Source organism: Eleginops maclovinus, chromosome 18 (assembly GCF_036324505.1).
Source record: "Eleginops maclovinus isolate JMC-PN-2008 ecotype Puerto Natales chromosome 18, JC_Emac_rtc_rv5, whole genome shotgun sequence".
Taxonomy (NCBI): domain Eukaryota; kingdom Metazoa; phylum Chordata; class Actinopteri; order Perciformes; family Eleginopidae; genus Eleginops; species Eleginops maclovinus.
The window spans coordinates 17,875,902-17,892,463 of record NC_086366.1 but is presented as its reverse complement, the minus strand read 5'-3'; the positions used below and the strand labels follow the sequence as shown (position 1 = coordinate 17,892,463).

Below are 16,562 nucleotides of genomic sequence, written 5' to 3'. Positions count from 1 at the left end.
ACCTCCAACTCAGATCAAGACACCATTAGTCAAACATCAGCTGAACTGATTTAATGGTTAGTTGACATTTGAGCAGGGGTTTAAGTTGTTTCAGAAGCAGATGGAGATAATCAATTATTCTTTCCAATACATTTAAATCTAAATATTATTTGTGCCACTCTTAAATGACATCCCGGTATTTAGGTGTAGAGTGAGTTATAGACAAGGATTCCTTTTACAGTGTGTTAACTTACATGGATATATAACCAGAGTGTAAGAGATTAGCGTAATCCTCTCAAAGTGTCCTCATGCAGTGAAATACTGCATTACACTATTGCACATTACATTGTAATTCAAAATGATGGTGTTCTATCACTCACAATCTCTTGCCTCAATCCATGAAGTGATTTTAAATGTCACAGTGATTGCATATGTTGACCATATCTTGTCTGAGTCTGCTAAAAATAAGCATTGACCGGTTACGACATATCATGACTCAGGGTTTTGGAAATGTGCTAGAGTAATTATCATTGTCTATTCACAAAAGGTATGAAAGTTGTTCAGGATTACGTTTTTTACCACTCTTTTTAAGCAGCAGTGCGGCAAAGACCCACAAATGAGACGACCCTTCGATTCAAAGCCCAAGTCCCTACAGACTGAGCCACTGCTGCCCGCAAAACTGCCGCAAATACAAACCTAGCTCTGTTTTGATGTTCGTACTTCTAAACCAGGGACATTGTTAAAGTTAATCAAGCAGGTTCTTACTTATGTGTGTCACATATCCCAAGAGGCCCCTGAGAGGATAAACTGTATTATTGACAGATGTTCAAAGCACAACTGTATTTCTGAATGGCGAATACCCTGTTACCTGCTGTACTTTTGAAGTAGCAACGTCTGGAGTGTGTTATTCCAGCACATGTAGGCACTCAGAATGAGTTGCGTAACTTGAGCTCTTAAAAAAAAGGAAGGCTGACTGGTATGTAAATATCTTATCTTGCGTCTCCAGAGGTTTGCAAGCCAAATGAGAAAGAGGGTCAGGTTGCGTGTATGAAAGTGTTGCAGGTGGTAGGTTTTCACTAAGCTAACTGTCATTCTTTGTTTAACATGGTGAGTGTGATGAGTCAGAATGTTAGGAGAGTAATTGCCTTTTTTTGGAATGTGGCTTTGCAGGTTCTCTCAAACTGAATGCTTGCTTACTTTGGCTCAAAAATTAACCTTTTACTAGTGGAGGTTCAGTGTGTGCGTCAAACCGTCGTTCATGTAGCAGAAATATAAGTCCCTATTTGCCCAGGAAAAACCTTACATAGACGCTTTTATGGACACTGTACCGTTGCAGGGATTAATCTCTGACATAGTTTAGCCTACTTTCTGTTTTGTCTCTCACTGCAGAGCCAGCCTGTCATAACAGATGGTTCTGGGAATAAAAAAAACATGGGTGGCTAATGATAAGGTGATTCTTGGGAGGGGGGCATTACGCTGTAAATGCCAGCCTGATGCAGACCAAATGCCTGCTTCGCATTAATACACTATTATGTTGGTGACAGTAATTTATGATAAAGCAGTTGCAATACGGAATTAAGCTTGGCCACGTATAAAAGAGGAAGTCAGTTTGATTATTCGTACTTCTACATGTTGTTGTGAGAATGATGCAGACTATTCTAAAGATCCCCCTTACCCCGCAAACCAGAATACATTACAGAAATCAATCATTTTATTCAATAAGACTGTAATGATGTTATTAGAAAAGTTTGATTTTAAATGGTGTGTAAAGGCACATTTTTGTTGGTACAAAACGAAGCTCAGTAAATGTAAGCCACATATTCATGTTGGTGAGCAAGGTAGCTTCCCCCTCATGGCCTCTTCCTCTTTTTTTGGTTGTAATGCAATGAAGTACTAAATAAAGCATACTGTTTGGACATAAGCTTCTTTCATAACTTAATTTAACCAGGAAAAGACCACTGAGATTGTACATCACAAATTAACTGGAGTGTCCAGGATCAGATAGCAGCAGAAGCAGCACATAGAAGATATAAAAGACCGTCTTAAATTGAATTGCATAAAATATACATGTCTGAAGGTTTCAGGGGCAACATGTGTCTGAATTCACTTTAACCATGGATTACATTAAATGAAATGTCCTGTTACTACAGGCACTTTCACACAACTCCTGAATCTCTGCAGTACAGGCCAAACAAGGTTTCCTCTCAGTGGGAATGGAGGCGTTATCTTTGATCTAGCGCAGAGGATCTCTAATCCCCTCAGGAAGCAGCGGGCTGACGAGCTTCACTAGATAATTTTCAGATGGCTCAACATCATGATATTATTTACCATTGATATATGCCTTACTCATTTTGTGACAAATGATTGTGGAGCCCTTCACACCAAAAACTCTTGCAAGTTACAGGCCTGACCTTCCAAATGACAATTGAAAGTAAACAAATGTTAACAAACAAAACTTAGTTTTCTGACATTCGACAAAACTTTAAAGTCTGTGCTGTGAAAAGGTTAGAGATCATAATTACCAAAAGCCGCTTTGCCTTAGGACGGGGACAGTTTTTGGTCCACAGTGAGGGTCTGACAGTCATGCTATCTGGCTTCTTGGTTACATCCCCTCATTCAGTTTTAGTCTTTACATAAATAACTCTTTGTCTTGATTCAAGGAAATATAAAGTCAGTTATATTTGCGAGAGACAAAGGGGGAGTGAGTTTGTACTCCAAAAACCATCAAAGTTATTTTCGCCATCACATTTTTTTGTTGGTATGATTTATTTAAATTCAGCACTTGAGTAAATGATCATTTAATTATTCCAATTGTATCTTTTTTTTTATTTGTCTGTTTTGACCTGCCTGGTTGTTTCTATTCATTTAAAGAAAAACATGTTGTTGCATAATTTTGACAAAGCTATTATCTCACGTTTAGTGCTGAATCCCAAAGCTTAAAACAGTTCTCTGAAATATTGCAGAGCAGCTGGAAGGATTGTGTCTGGGATTCATTTCCTACCTACTTTGAAAAGTGTTCCTTCAGACTTTGGGTGCTGTTGTATGTGTGTGTTATTATATTGGTGATTTGGAGACTCGTTAAGATGGAGCAAGATCAATAGAGAAATTCACTAGAAAAACATCAGACTTACAATCATGTCAAATATTTGGTGTTTTTCAAGATGAAGGTAACAAAAAGAAACCTAAATGATCTGTAAATACGCATTATAAAAAGAGATTCTCTTATCTTAAACAGAACATAAAGACATTTGATTAATGTTTCCTTCTTTTCATTTTGTTGTAGTAGCATGCAGTTAACACTATCTTGATATGACTTTGATTCTCCAATAGATTTTTGTCGCATCGATGAGAAGCTTTGCAACGATGAGAATGGAGTTCTCAGCTACGAGGCGATCCGTAGTATTCACAAGCAGATGGATGATGATGCAAACGGCAATGTAGACGTGGCAGAGACAGACGGCGTAAGTATCAACCTCAAAATTCTTCATCAACAGGAGCTGATGCCCTGTGGAAGGGGGCATTCTGGTTGGTACAGTCACAGAGGTGGTCTTCATTCAGTTTAAAGAGGCTTACAGCAAGACAAGAGATAAACAGGGCAACCTTGACAGGTGGGGAGAATCAACTCAGTGAACAACAGATACCAAGGATGTTGGCTGATGAAGAAGAGGAAGTGAGCTAGGTAGCCAATATAAGGCTTAGGCATCTTGCCAAATAGTGAGCATGTGGTGTATGAAAACTATGTTAGAACTGGTTTATAAATGGTTCTTAATGATTAATAAAGTGTTTACAACCTTATTTATAACCTTATTATAAACCACCCTTTATGAATCCTTTATTTTTTAATTTTAATTTCTTTATTAAGGAGTGCAGAATCAACAAACCATACAAACAAAAGTTTCCTGCTTTTGGTTTTCTTATTTTAGGAAGTTTCACTATGAATCCTTTATAAGGGTAGTCTTATTGTAAAGTGGTACCCAGGTATCATTAGTGTAATCCTCTGTAAACTGATCATTGGCTGCTAACATGGTCAGTTAATCATACCCCTGTAATGTTCTTACAGAGTAACAGGAGGATTTGTTCTGTGTGCGCTCCACTGCCCTTTTTTTACTGAAGTGTTTGTCAATAATTAACCTCATTCACATAAGTGCTGTTGAAACAGGCGGACATGTTGCCACATCAGTACATACACATGGTAACACAGAATGTTACTGTACCTTTAATCAGACCGTGAAGTTTGTAGGTAGAAATGCATGACAAATAGTGTTAGCTACTTTTGTCTTCACTACAGTAGTATAATGAAAGCACAGTATAGAGAGTAACAGCTGTATAAGGCTCATCGGAATTCAAGGCTGTTGCTTGTCAGACAATACTGTGCAGTAAACAAACTGCCTGTCATCCATTAAGCTTACGTCCTGGGCTCTTGTCTAAACTGCATGTTGTGTGTGATGTTTCAGGAGGCCTCTTCTGGAGCCTCATGTAGCTTTAGTTCAGTGTGTTGCTGTAGAGGCCACATCAAAGCCCTCTCTGCTTTAAGAAGAGGCACTTGGCATACAAAAAAAACCCCAAAGGCAAAAAATCAAGTACTGTCCAGTGAGCACGCACATCTGTAGTGGCTCCGAGCCAGGGAAATAGAAAGCTTAAAACGATTAAGAACACTTCAAGACAGTAATCCCACGTCCTGTTATCATACGGTAAATAAATAGCAGATAGCAGAATTCATCATGAAAGTCTGCATCTGGCTTTCAATAATACGTTTAGGCCTTGACCACACCATAGAGGTTATGATAACTTTCTAATGACAATTCTTTGAGGAGCGTGAGACTTCACCTGCAGTACAGACCATCTCTATACACTGTAGTGAAATCCTCCCACACAAATATAGCAAGAAAGAAAGGCTTCATGACTTATTACTGGTTTCCACCCATGTTTGCATGAGTTGGCTTTTTGTGGGAGTGCAAGATGTTATGTTTGTGACTGAGCAAGCCTACGATATAGTGGGCAAACACTTGTGTGGTTCCATATCTTGTCGTGGACCACTACCACTCCAATGGGGGCGAAAATAGAATTCACAGTGCCACGGATGTGGGTTTCGGTGCCATGGGGTCAACATGCCATTTTAAAACAGAGATACAAAAAGAAATCCAGAGACTTTATGTTTCAGGTTAAGGTGATTCTTTTCATTCATGTAAATTAATGCAGATTCTAAATGGTTCAAGAGCAATGAATACTAATTGTGTACCTTTTTTATTTGTATTTGTTATGTTTAGAAATAATGATTGCAGAATTGCTCAAACTTAACAAACTAAATTCTCTATACTTTCACTGTATTCTCTGTAACCATTTCAAAAATCCTTGTCATTCTGCAGTTCCTGAGAGAAGATCTTAACTACCATGACCCCAAAGCCAAGCATAACACCTTCCATGGTGATGACCAGTTCATCAGTGTGGAGGACTTGTGGAAGGCCTGGAAGGGCTCTGAAGGTATTGCTTTGAGACTTTTCTTTGACTATAACCAGCAGTGACTGCAACCAAAGGCCCATCTTTTAGGGGTTTTTATGCTTGTTTCAGTTGTTAGACTTTAAACTTTGTTCTGCAAACTGTGTTCTTCATGTACACGCTCTGCTAATACTGACTGTTTGATATTGGACTTTTCATTGAAACACTCCCTGTGACTGAGTGTCTGTTAGTAGCTTAAATCACAGTAGTTTTTTTTCTTCTGACTGAAAGGGTGGGTCTCACATTACCCCTGCTTGACACTCACTTGCCCAACAGAGAAGCTAGACAGTTTAGATGTCATGTCAAGCAAAGTGCAGTTTTGTTATCAGCAACAGAAAGTGTCAGAGCGACTCTTATTGACTCTGTCAGCACGAAAAAAATCACATGTACACTATCACCTCATTCTGCCTATCTGTTTGGCTGGGCTATCGGGTACTCTTTAAGAGCGCTTTTCATGTGCTGTATCTGGCACTCATGTCTTTTCACACCCTTTGCTATGGCTGCCTTTTGTGCTTATAGCACTGACTTATCCTGCAATGCAGTTTGTTGACAAGGCTCTGGAGGTTTGGAGCCAGGAAACTGGGTTTTTGTCCAAGAGAATAAGACTAACACAGACAGCCCACTGGGTTGTCTCTCTGCTTGTTATTACTATGGGCAAGCCACTGTGTGCTATGCTACATCATACATCATAAATCATTCAGAATTCAGCTGCCCATAGGTGTTTGATATGAGTCATGTCAAGTTGTATTTACAGTGCAGTTTATAAGTGTTATGGTAGTTGCATATGGTTGTTGCTTTGGCTCTGTTCCCTGGGTTTAAAATCAAACAATATCCAGAAGGTCAGTGCTGACTCTCTTGATATTCATTTCAGAGCAATGTAGGTATAAAGGGGGCATAAAGGGACAGCCAGTATTTGGACAAGCTAGCACAACCTTTGCTGCAGTCGGTATCCACCTTGTGATGCTCTGCTGGGCCTGTACTGCAGTCAGCTTTATTGCTGGGTTTGTAGTATCTTTACCGTGAAGCAAGTGAAACGCATGATCATTTGGAAGGAGGTTTGAAAAGTACATTGGTCACTCAATAAGAAGACCCTTAAATATCATATGACATAAGTCAGCTTTTTAATCTCATAGCCAATGTTTTATTCATTTGAAAGAGAGCAACAATAAAAAACATATTAGCTGTACTTCCTAACTGCACCTGCATCTCTGGAGACTCTAGACCCTTATCAATACTGGACGTCTGCAGGATTTTGGATGAATAAGGATCTGTGTGCACTGTAACTAAATGTATTTTTATTTTCCCCCACAGTGTATAATTGGACATTGGATGAGGTGGTGGAGTGGCTCATCACTTATGTGGAACTGCCACAATATGTGGAGGCCTTTCGCAAGATGAATTTTAATGGAAGTGTCATGCCAAGGTAAAGCATTTTAAGACTTTTCTAACTTCTCCAAACAAAAGCTGTACCACAGAGGAGTTGTGGTTTATATAAATCTGAACTTACAACAGTGATGCACGATGTGAAATGCATATAATGGATTTGATCTTATTTAGTTCCAACAATTAAACCCCATTTACATCTTTATAACTAATTACATTCCCCTTTTATAACATGCATTTCATTTTCCCCAGTTAGTGTCTCGAGTGACCGTTGGTGATTTTAATCTGATGGTTTGATAATAAAGATTTGTTAAGGGGTCACGTTACACATGGCTCAAAATGGATTACACCCTTTGCTCTTCCTTCCTTGTTCCCGCATAATGACTTTGTGTGTCTGTTCTCTCTCAGGCTGGCTGTTAAGAACACCTCCCTGACGCTCTCTGTTCTGAAGATCCTGGATCGCAGCCATGTGCAAAAGTTGCAGCTCAAATCTTTGGACACCGTGCTGTTTGGAGCACCCTTGAGTATGTGACGTTATTCCTTTTTGTTACTGTTTCAGTTCCTATTCATACACACTCATACACCCAATTGTACAACATTAGTTGGTTGGTTCTTGGGAATTGAGAGGGAAGTTCAGTAACCTCAATAAAGAATCTGTGACCTCTTTATTGAAGTTTACCTCTTCTATAGAAAATCAGGAAATCTCCAAAAAATGTCAGCTAAATTCAGTAAAATATGGTGGGAAGATTTAAAATTCAAAGCTTACCTGGGTGCTAAATAAATATCTTGCATTTGATAGTTTTCAGTTATTGTTTTTGTTTAGATATTGATCCAGATGCAGATACATTTTTTCATAAAAACATGTTGGGGATCCTGCATCGTTTACAGAGTTATGTACCTCCAAAATGCCTCATTATTTCCAAGTGAATCTTACATACTCTGGAAATATGTTGGAACCGGTTTTGTCACAGAAAACTGGTTATCAGAGGCATAAAACATCTTCAACTTTCAAGTCAATACTTGTTCACAGATGTAACTCCCTTATGGGAAAACCTGAATTGATTCTCTCTGGTTATTACTGTGAGACATCACTCAGAATATTTGAGTTTGTTTCAACAGCATACCACCATGTCCTATATCCTGACCACTATTTTTTTACTTCTCTCCTTTTTATCAGGTCTGTGTCCCTCTAATATGAGTCAATAAATCATCTACTCACTGATTTACTCACTTCACTCATCCCAACTTTGATATGTTGGGGAAGTCCTGTCACCACCTGTATCGGTTTCAGGGAGTGAGAAAGTGAGGCGATGGTTAAACCCCACTTGATATCCGCCCCTCGCGTACTAAGACTAACATGCTCTCATCCTCTTCTCTTTCTCCCGAGTGTCACTGCTCCTCTGATATAACTACAGATTTTACTGTAGTCCTTCATTTTTTTTCCTTTAAAGGTTCATTGCCTCACAATAGGGTGTGTCTCTGCTGTTATTCCTATTGGTAGTACATTACATTTTCTTACATAATCTGTGTTGACATTGTTCCCCAAACGACTGACTGACTGTTTATTTCTAGGAAAAAATGTGTTTGTTCTTTGAAGTTACAGCTTGACATATGAAGCGTTTGTAATACTAAGCTGAAAAAATCTGAATCTTTAGAGTTTACACTCATGTTGTGCAGGGACTACCTAGAGAATTGATTCTGAGGGCAGATAGAGCTCTGGAAAAAATGAAGAGACCATTTCAAATTATTCTTATATCTTTATCTCTATATGTTTGGCAGCCATTCCAGTGTCTGATGAATTCCAACACAGAGAAATGTTGTCAGTAGTTTATAGAAATGAAAATAATAGTAATTTAACTCAAAGACATACCTATAAATAGTAAAACCAGAGAAACTGATCATGCTGTAGTTGTCTCTTAATTTTTTCCAGAGCTGTATGTTTGATCGGCATAGAAATTGTAATGAACCTTCAAAGAAAGAATCACTCTTCATTAGAAAGAAATTGCACAGGGCGACAGTGTGTAGTCTTCTGTGTCTGGCATGTGTCATTGTGAATGTGTTTTGTTAGAATCACACCCGAAGGAAGACATTAGCGAATTAGCGAGCACTGTCTGGCTTTGACAGCCTCTCAAAGCCAGGGGGTCCCACTAGTAGTCAGTGTGACACAGTGTATAGCAGCAGCATTTTAAGACACATCTCACAATGGGTGGATCTTAATCAAGTGGGCTGTTGTGTAAAAAATAATCAACAAAAGGACATTTCCATTTTTGTTGTTAATTAAATGTCACTTAATGCTTTCTTGGTGGTAATTCTGTATCAGGCAGTAAATGTAGCATTTGCTGGAACTTGAGTGATGAAAGGAAGCAAACTGTGTTTCCTGCTGGGGTCTGATAGTAGCAGCAAATGGAGAACAGTCTAGCATTAGGAAATTGTTTTATAGTATCTCAAAGATAATGCACAGTATTTCCTTTTTCAAGCATCTGTTCCCAGTCACTATGCAGACCCAAGACAAATTTAGCACACATGCATTTCAGTTAAATACCATGACCTCATCTTGGGGATTTTGCTCTCGTGGCTTAAAGGTAATGACCTGCATCTACCGGCCAAAGAAGTCATGGGAGCAGTGGTTTACATCTGTCCTGTACATTTTCAGTTTCTCTCTTCTAGTTGTTACTTTGACACAATAGCAGGCAGATGAACCAGTGTTTGCTCTGGACTTTATAAGCAAGTCCACAGGAATATACACAGCCATCCTGAAAGATCCTTTATCACAAGCTAGAAACGTTGTGTTCTGCCTTTGACCGCACAGAGGGTTCATGTGAAGAGGGATGCAGCCAATCGAGCAGGAACATTTGTTTTTGAGAACTTTGTTTTTAGGGCAAATGTACTCCTGATCATATCTTAAGAGAAACACGCCTGTGTAGTGACATGTTATCCTAATTTTACTTCCTTTTTCTCTCACTCCAGGAAGTAGAAGTCATGCTTTTGACATCTCTTTCCCACACACCCATTTGCAGGTTTTGCAAGAAAAACTTGCCTCGCTGTGTGGCTTTCTAGGCTGAAATGCAAGCTTTGTGTCAAACTGCTGCATGACAACTATAAATGGAAAATTTGAAAAACAAAAGCAAACCTTTCTTTGGGTTGTATTTCAAGATTGTAGAAGTTCTCCTCCCCTGAAAGTTGAAATGAAACAAAGATTTCCTACAGATGAAAGCTGCTTATTAGCTGCTGTGATTTTTTTTGAATATCTATGAATCCCTTACAATGACAGCATGACGAGCATGCCCACACTTGGATATTATAAGGATTTCATTTCTAGCTCCTTATGTTTACCAAAATGTTATAGTTGGCATTGTTTGGTTTTCTTTGCATGTTCATCAGCATTGAGTACCAGACTAAAATAGGCAGTGTTAAGCTGGCTTTATCGTGGTCTTTTGCACTAGGCCCCTCTCACCGCAACCTGAACTTGTGCTACTGACTCTTCTATTTGTGTCACTCTGCAGCACTTTTAGTATGACTTGGTTGTATCAAACACAAGCTTCACTATATCCTTGTGAAACTTGTCATTGTGATACAGCTCTATGATCTACATAGATGTTGCCTGGTTGAAATATAGATCTTTTTCTGTCAGCACTTGTTGTTTTATGTTTATTAAAATTCTAAAATGTAACTTCTCTATTGTTCTCTTTCTATCAGTGAATAGACATAGCCACTTGAAGGACTTCATGCTGGTTGTGTCAATAGTCATTGGCATGGGTGGTTGCTGGTTTGCCTACATCCAGAATCGCTACTCTAAGGATCACATGAAGAAGATGATGAAAGACCTGGACGGCCTGCAGAGAGCTGAGCAGAGCCTGCACGATCTGCAACAGAAGTGAGGGTTTTTCCACACCACCCACTCAACAAACACGCTACAAGAACTGTATTGTGCACACACTCCAGTAGTTTCCTCATAAAGCACGGAAATTAATGCACATCCTGTTTTTGTCCTCATAGAACTTTTTAAATGTTAAAACCGTACATTTATTCACACCTTCTTTTCTAAAGTATATTTCAACTGGCATGACTGAGTCATAAGTCATCACTTTCACAGGACTGCATGATCAAAGCCACATTGTTCTAAAATGGGAGGTGCAAGACAGTAAGAGCTGCACTATGCTTCGATGGACAGATCTTTAGGTCCATGAGTATTTGAAGTGTCACATTTAACTTAAATTCAACCATCAAAATAGATGAGACACTTTGATGATGCATATAATATAAACTCATTAATGGCTCAAGGACGCATCAGTGCAATCTTTGTTTAGATGTGCTGTTTGGACAGTTGGAATGGTATTAAAGCTGGTTTTACAACTCTTTACATCAATCAGTCACCAATCAGGAAGTGTCCTCTAACTTGCCATTCGGCTGCTACACAGCATTGCATTCACAGGCTGATGCAACACTCAAGTGCAGTGTTCTCCGCATTTTTTTATTGGCATTTCTGCTCAAACTTTTGAAAAGCCAAAGAACACGTGTGTGAAGACCATCAGAGTTAAGCCGGCTCCCAAGCATGGCCATGACATGGCAGTAGAGTGTGGTTATCTCCTGCTTTGAAAACACACGCATATGAGGAAGGCATCCATTTATGCTTCTTGAAGTAATAATGTACTTTTTGATTGTGGGTATTTTTGGTACTATAACTATATATAATACTAACTCTGTATCAGACTATGGTGAAGAGATTCTCAGTTTAGCAGCCAAGTGAAATGCAGCCCTCACCTGTAATCATGCAGTTAACCTTGAGAAGGAATTAGAAGCAACGTAGCAGTTTAGCCAAAGCTTGTGTCTGCATTATCACAGGATACTGCAGGCTGTCACCTGTTGTTTTTCCAGCCTGAGAAGCATCAGGCAATATCTGCCTTAATGATGAACTATTTTGAGAGGAGACATTTCTAAATAACTACAGTGTCATGGTGAATGATTGAGTGTTATAAGCCAAATCCAACTATTTTGGTCTTGTTAATGCTTCAAGGTATGCTCGGAATGTGCTTGAAGCGTGCACCGTTTCCTTTTATTCCTTTAAAGGATACTCTAACATTGCTTCTTCTTTAACACAGAGCAGGGTTCATTTTTGTAAACTTTTAATAGGATTAGGTGCACAGGAGCTGGGGGAAAACCTAACATGAAAAGCAAGTGTTCAAAGGGGACTTCCCTCCCTGTAGTTGTATTAAACCACGTCATAAAGGCACCTGCTAGTTATTCATAAGGTTACCACATAATGAACTCCACCTAGGGTGAGTTTGAAAGGAACAAATACATCATTTTGTATAATGTGACAGTTGGTGTTTTATCATTGAAAACAGAAGGATTCAGCTTCTTGGACCAATGACTTTTCTGCAGGATATTTACATCAATATTTATTTGTTTTTGAAATTGTGTCCAAACTTGAATTTGCCCCTCAGGTTGTTCATAATAGAAAGCTCAATGAGTGTCCAGCATGGAAAAAGTGTGACCTCTGGGGAGCAGCGACAGGTGTTGCCACATGGCTGCATAACCTCTCTGTCCCGAAGCTTGGGGATATTGAACATGGGAGGATGAGCTGTTGTAGGCATCAGTCTGTTATGCTACCCTTATTACCCATATGAGTTGCTTTTTGTGTCAGCTGGCTGTTTAGGAGACGCAGGTTGTTGAAACATGATCTGATGAACAGCAAATAGACTGTTAAGACAAGTCTTAGGTTTCACTGACTGAAACGAGACCTGGATCTTCTGTACAATAACAGTGTTTCCTTCTCAACTGTAGAGAGTCAGTCATGCCTCCCATGTATTCATATTTTATACTGTATAATATAAGGTGAATGTTTTTTTGGTGCAGTGCAATACAGGAGAAGACGTATTTGCCTGCTGAATTCCAACCACAGAGCCATTGACTGCTTTAGTGGGGTCAGACAATTGAGGTCCAGGTTTTTCCCTTTGGTTGCCTGCCAGCCCAGTCTATGTTTTTCTTCTTTGGCTTTATAATTTAATCGCTTTTCAAAACACGCCTGCCACTCCCAACATTGAAGTTGGCTGACATTTCTTTCTTGCTCAGCTGATTGCTCATACTGAATTCTAGTGCAGATTAAAACAGAACTTTTAAAACATCTTAAAGGCACACTTGTGCAGATTATATTCAGCATTTATGTACGTACCCAAACCTACCACAGCTAGGCTTATTATCGTCTCTTTTTAGTTGTTTGAGAGCGTGCTATGCTGCTACACAGGCAGTACCTTGAGCAGTGCAGTACAATGTATCTACCGTAACTCAGTTTTGTGCAACCATATTTAAATCCGTTCTGTGTTGAATGAGAAGCAAACTAATGTCGTCTGGGAAAAAATGGTATTTGCACTGGCTTATGTATTAATAATCAAAAGATAATATTTTGCAGTCAAGGTAACCTGTGTGTCTTGACAACCAAGGACTTAGTGATGTTATATTATATTAAATTGTCGGTCCGTAAGATGACACCTTTGAGACAGGTCATGTTTGAGAGAGAGAGAGAGAGAGAGAGAGAGAGAGCTGTCCTCTGTCTGTAGCCATGCTTTGCTTTCCTGATCCCTGCTGCCAGCTGCTGTCTTTCCATGCATTCAAGCAGATCCTGTGGTGGTATCAAGTAGCCTGGCCTAGCCGTGACTGCAATGTGGGAGGGGCTTTGACTGTAGCTGAATTTCCTGCTTGCATATCAAAGCGCTGTTTTACCCAGCCCCTGTCTCACTGTGGGGAGATGTGTGAAGCATGACTGCTCTGGTGTTAATTCACCGCACAGACATCCTTGAAAAGGACTGGCAACAAGGGCAAAAACACTGCATGTGATAAGCATTAAAATGCTTATTTTCTTTCCCCATATCATTTTATCTGCTCATAAATTTGTGTTTAAGAGTAAGGGAAGGGACATAAATAGTATAGTATTAGCATATAAGATTTTGGTTATTTTTTACGTTGTGTTTGCAGAGACTTTCTGTCTGCATTCTGTGAGCCCTGCAATGCAGGTCAGGGGAAACGGGGCTTGGCGTCTTCTCGCTGAGCATTGTAGCTCTGCCAGTGCTCCCGAATCTTAGCTAGAGAATGGCAGGGGTCAGGGTCGAAAGCATTACAGGACTGCCCACCACCCACATTTTCCATGGCCAGCTTTCTGGATCACCTTTCATTTCTGTGCTCCCTCTGCTGTTGTGTGGCCGGACAAAAGAAGAGTACCTCTCCTTCGTGAGTGAAAAAGAATGCTCCTTCCTGCCCTTAAGTATCTTGGGACTTTATGACACTGGATCCCCAACATTAGCTTGGTGAATACTATGTCTCCCTTTTAAATGTTGTAGATTCCCAGTCTATCTTCATCGCATATGGATATGCTGAGGTCTTTCTGCATATATGATATGTTTAAAAATAATTGTGTCATGCCTCACAAGCCCTGATATTTAACATTTTTTAGAGGCTATCCTAAAAAATAACCCCCGTACAAAGCAGCACACATGATACTATGGGAGCATTGGGTACCACACTGTACTGTTCTAGAGTTACACTCTGCAGCTGTTCCTATTCTTCGCTGTGCTCCTTTGATGTTGTGAGCTTGCCAGTAGCTGACCATGGCTCTGTGCTTCCTTCACGTCAGCCATTGTTTCCGGTGAAACACAGCTGATGCAAGTCTTGAATTCTACACATACAGTGGGGCAAAAAAGTATTTAGTCAGCCACCAATTGTGCAAGTTCTCCCATTTAAAGAGATGAGAGAGGCCTGTAATTTTCATCATAGGTATACCTCAACTATGAGAGACAGAATGAGAAAAAAATCCAGGAAATCACATTGTAGGATTTTTAAAGAATTTATTTTCAAATTATTGTGGAAAATAAGTATTTGGTCAATAACAAAAGTTCATCTCAATACTTTGTTATATACCCTTTGTTGGCAATGACAGAGGTCAAACGTTTTCTGTAAGTCTTCACAAGGTTTCCACACACTGTTGCTGGTATTTTGGCCCATTCCTCCATGCAGATCTCCTCTAAAGCAGTGATGTTATGGGGCTGTCGCTGGGCAAAACAGACTTTCAACTCCCTCCAAAGATTTTCTATGGGGTTGAGATCTGGAGACTGGCTAGGCCACTCCAGGACCTTGAAATGCTTCTTACGAAGCCACTCCTTCGTTGCCCTGGCGGTGTGTTTGGGATCATTGTCATGCTGAAAGACCCAGCCACGCTTCATCTTCAGTGCCCTTGCTGATGGAAGGAGGTTTTCACTCAAAATCTCATGATACATGGCCCCATTCATTCTTTCCTTTACACGGATCAGTCGTCCTGGTCCCTTTGCAGAAAAACAGCCCCAAAGCATGATGTTTCCACCCCCATGCTTCAGAGTAGGTATGGTGTTCTTTGGATGCAACTCTGCATTCTTTCTCCTCCAAACACGACGAGTTGAGTTTTTACCAAAAAGTTCTATTTTGGTTTCATCTGACCATATGACATTCTCCCAATCCTCTTCTGGATCATCCAAATGCCCTGTAGCAAACTTCAGACGGGCCTGGACATGTACTGGCTTAAGCAGGGGGACACGTCTGGAACTGCAGGATTTAAGTCCCTGGCGGCGTAGTGTGTTACTGATGGTAGCCTCTGTTACTTTGGTCCCAGCTCTCTGCAGGTCATTCACTAGGTCCCCCCGTGTGGTTCTGGGATTTTTGCTCACCGTTCTTGTGATCATTTTGACCGCACAGGGTGAAATCTTGCGTGGAGCCCCAGATGGAGGGAGATTAGCAGTGGTCTTGTATGTCTTCCATTTTCTAATAATTGCTCCCACAGTTGATTTCTTCACACCAAGCTGCTTACCTATTGCAGATTCAGTTTTCCCAGCCTGGTGCAGGTCTACAATTTTGTCTCTGGTCTCCTTTGACAGCTCTTTGGTCTTGGCCATAGTGGAGTTTGGAATATGACTGTTTGAGGTTGTGGACAGGTGTCTTTTATACTGATAACGAGTTCAAAAAGGTGCCATTAATACAGGTAACGGGTGGAGGACAGAGGAGCCTCTTAAAGAAGAAGTTACAGGTCTGTGAGAGCCAGAAATCTTGCTTGTTTGTAGGTGACCAAATACTTATTTTACCGAGGAATTTACCAATTAATTCATTAAAAATCAGTCAATGTGATTTTCTGGATTTTTTTTTCTCATTCTGTCTCTCATAGTTGAGGTATACCTATGATGAAAATTACAGGCCTCTCTCATCTTTTTAAATGGGAGAACTTGCACAATTGGTGGCTGACTAAATACTTTTTTGCCCCACTGTACATGCCACTCACATGCTATCACGTCACGCCTGCCCGCAAAAATGCCCACAGACACTGGCACCTACTACGCTATGTGAAAAATAATTGTTTGTCTTTGTCCCTCTCTTTGTTTTAGGCTGCAGATCGCCCAAGAGGAGCACCGTACGGTAGAAGTGGAGAAGGTGAACCTGGAGCAGAAGATGAGGGATGAGATCAACGCAGCCAAGCAGGAGGCCCAACGTCTGAGAGAGCTGCGCGAGGGCACAGTGAATGAACTGAGCCGCCAGAAGTATGCAGAGGAAGAGCTAGATCAGGTACTTTTTGAATAAATAATTGTGGATTCATCATTGTCCTTCAGCACAATAGTGAATAAACTGAGCTTCCAAGGTGGCAACTGCACAGTATGTTTAGTTCTGTCAGATTCACACTAACTATAGTGTAA

The 16,562-nt window shown here is 40.2% G+C and overlaps 1 protein-coding gene across 3 annotated transcripts in view; it reads left to right on the top strand.

The window, feature by feature from the left end:
* Positions 1-16,562, top strand: part of stim1a (stromal interaction molecule 1a) — a 28,126-nt gene that overhangs the window by 2,998 nt on the left and 8,566 nt on the right. For all 3 annotated transcript variants that reach the window (XM_063906330.1, XM_063906329.1, XM_063906331.1), the window contains 6 exons: positions 3,310-3,440; positions 5,346-5,460; positions 6,787-6,898; positions 7,267-7,382; positions 10,555-10,732; positions 16,257-16,434. In XM_063906330.1, the coding sequence (XP_063762400.1) occupies positions 3,310-3,440; positions 5,346-5,460; positions 6,787-6,898; positions 7,267-7,382; positions 10,555-10,732; positions 16,257-16,434 (830 nt within the window). The remainder of the gene's footprint in view (positions 1-3,309; positions 3,441-5,345; positions 5,461-6,786; positions 6,899-7,266; positions 7,383-10,554; positions 10,733-16,256; positions 16,435-16,562) is intronic.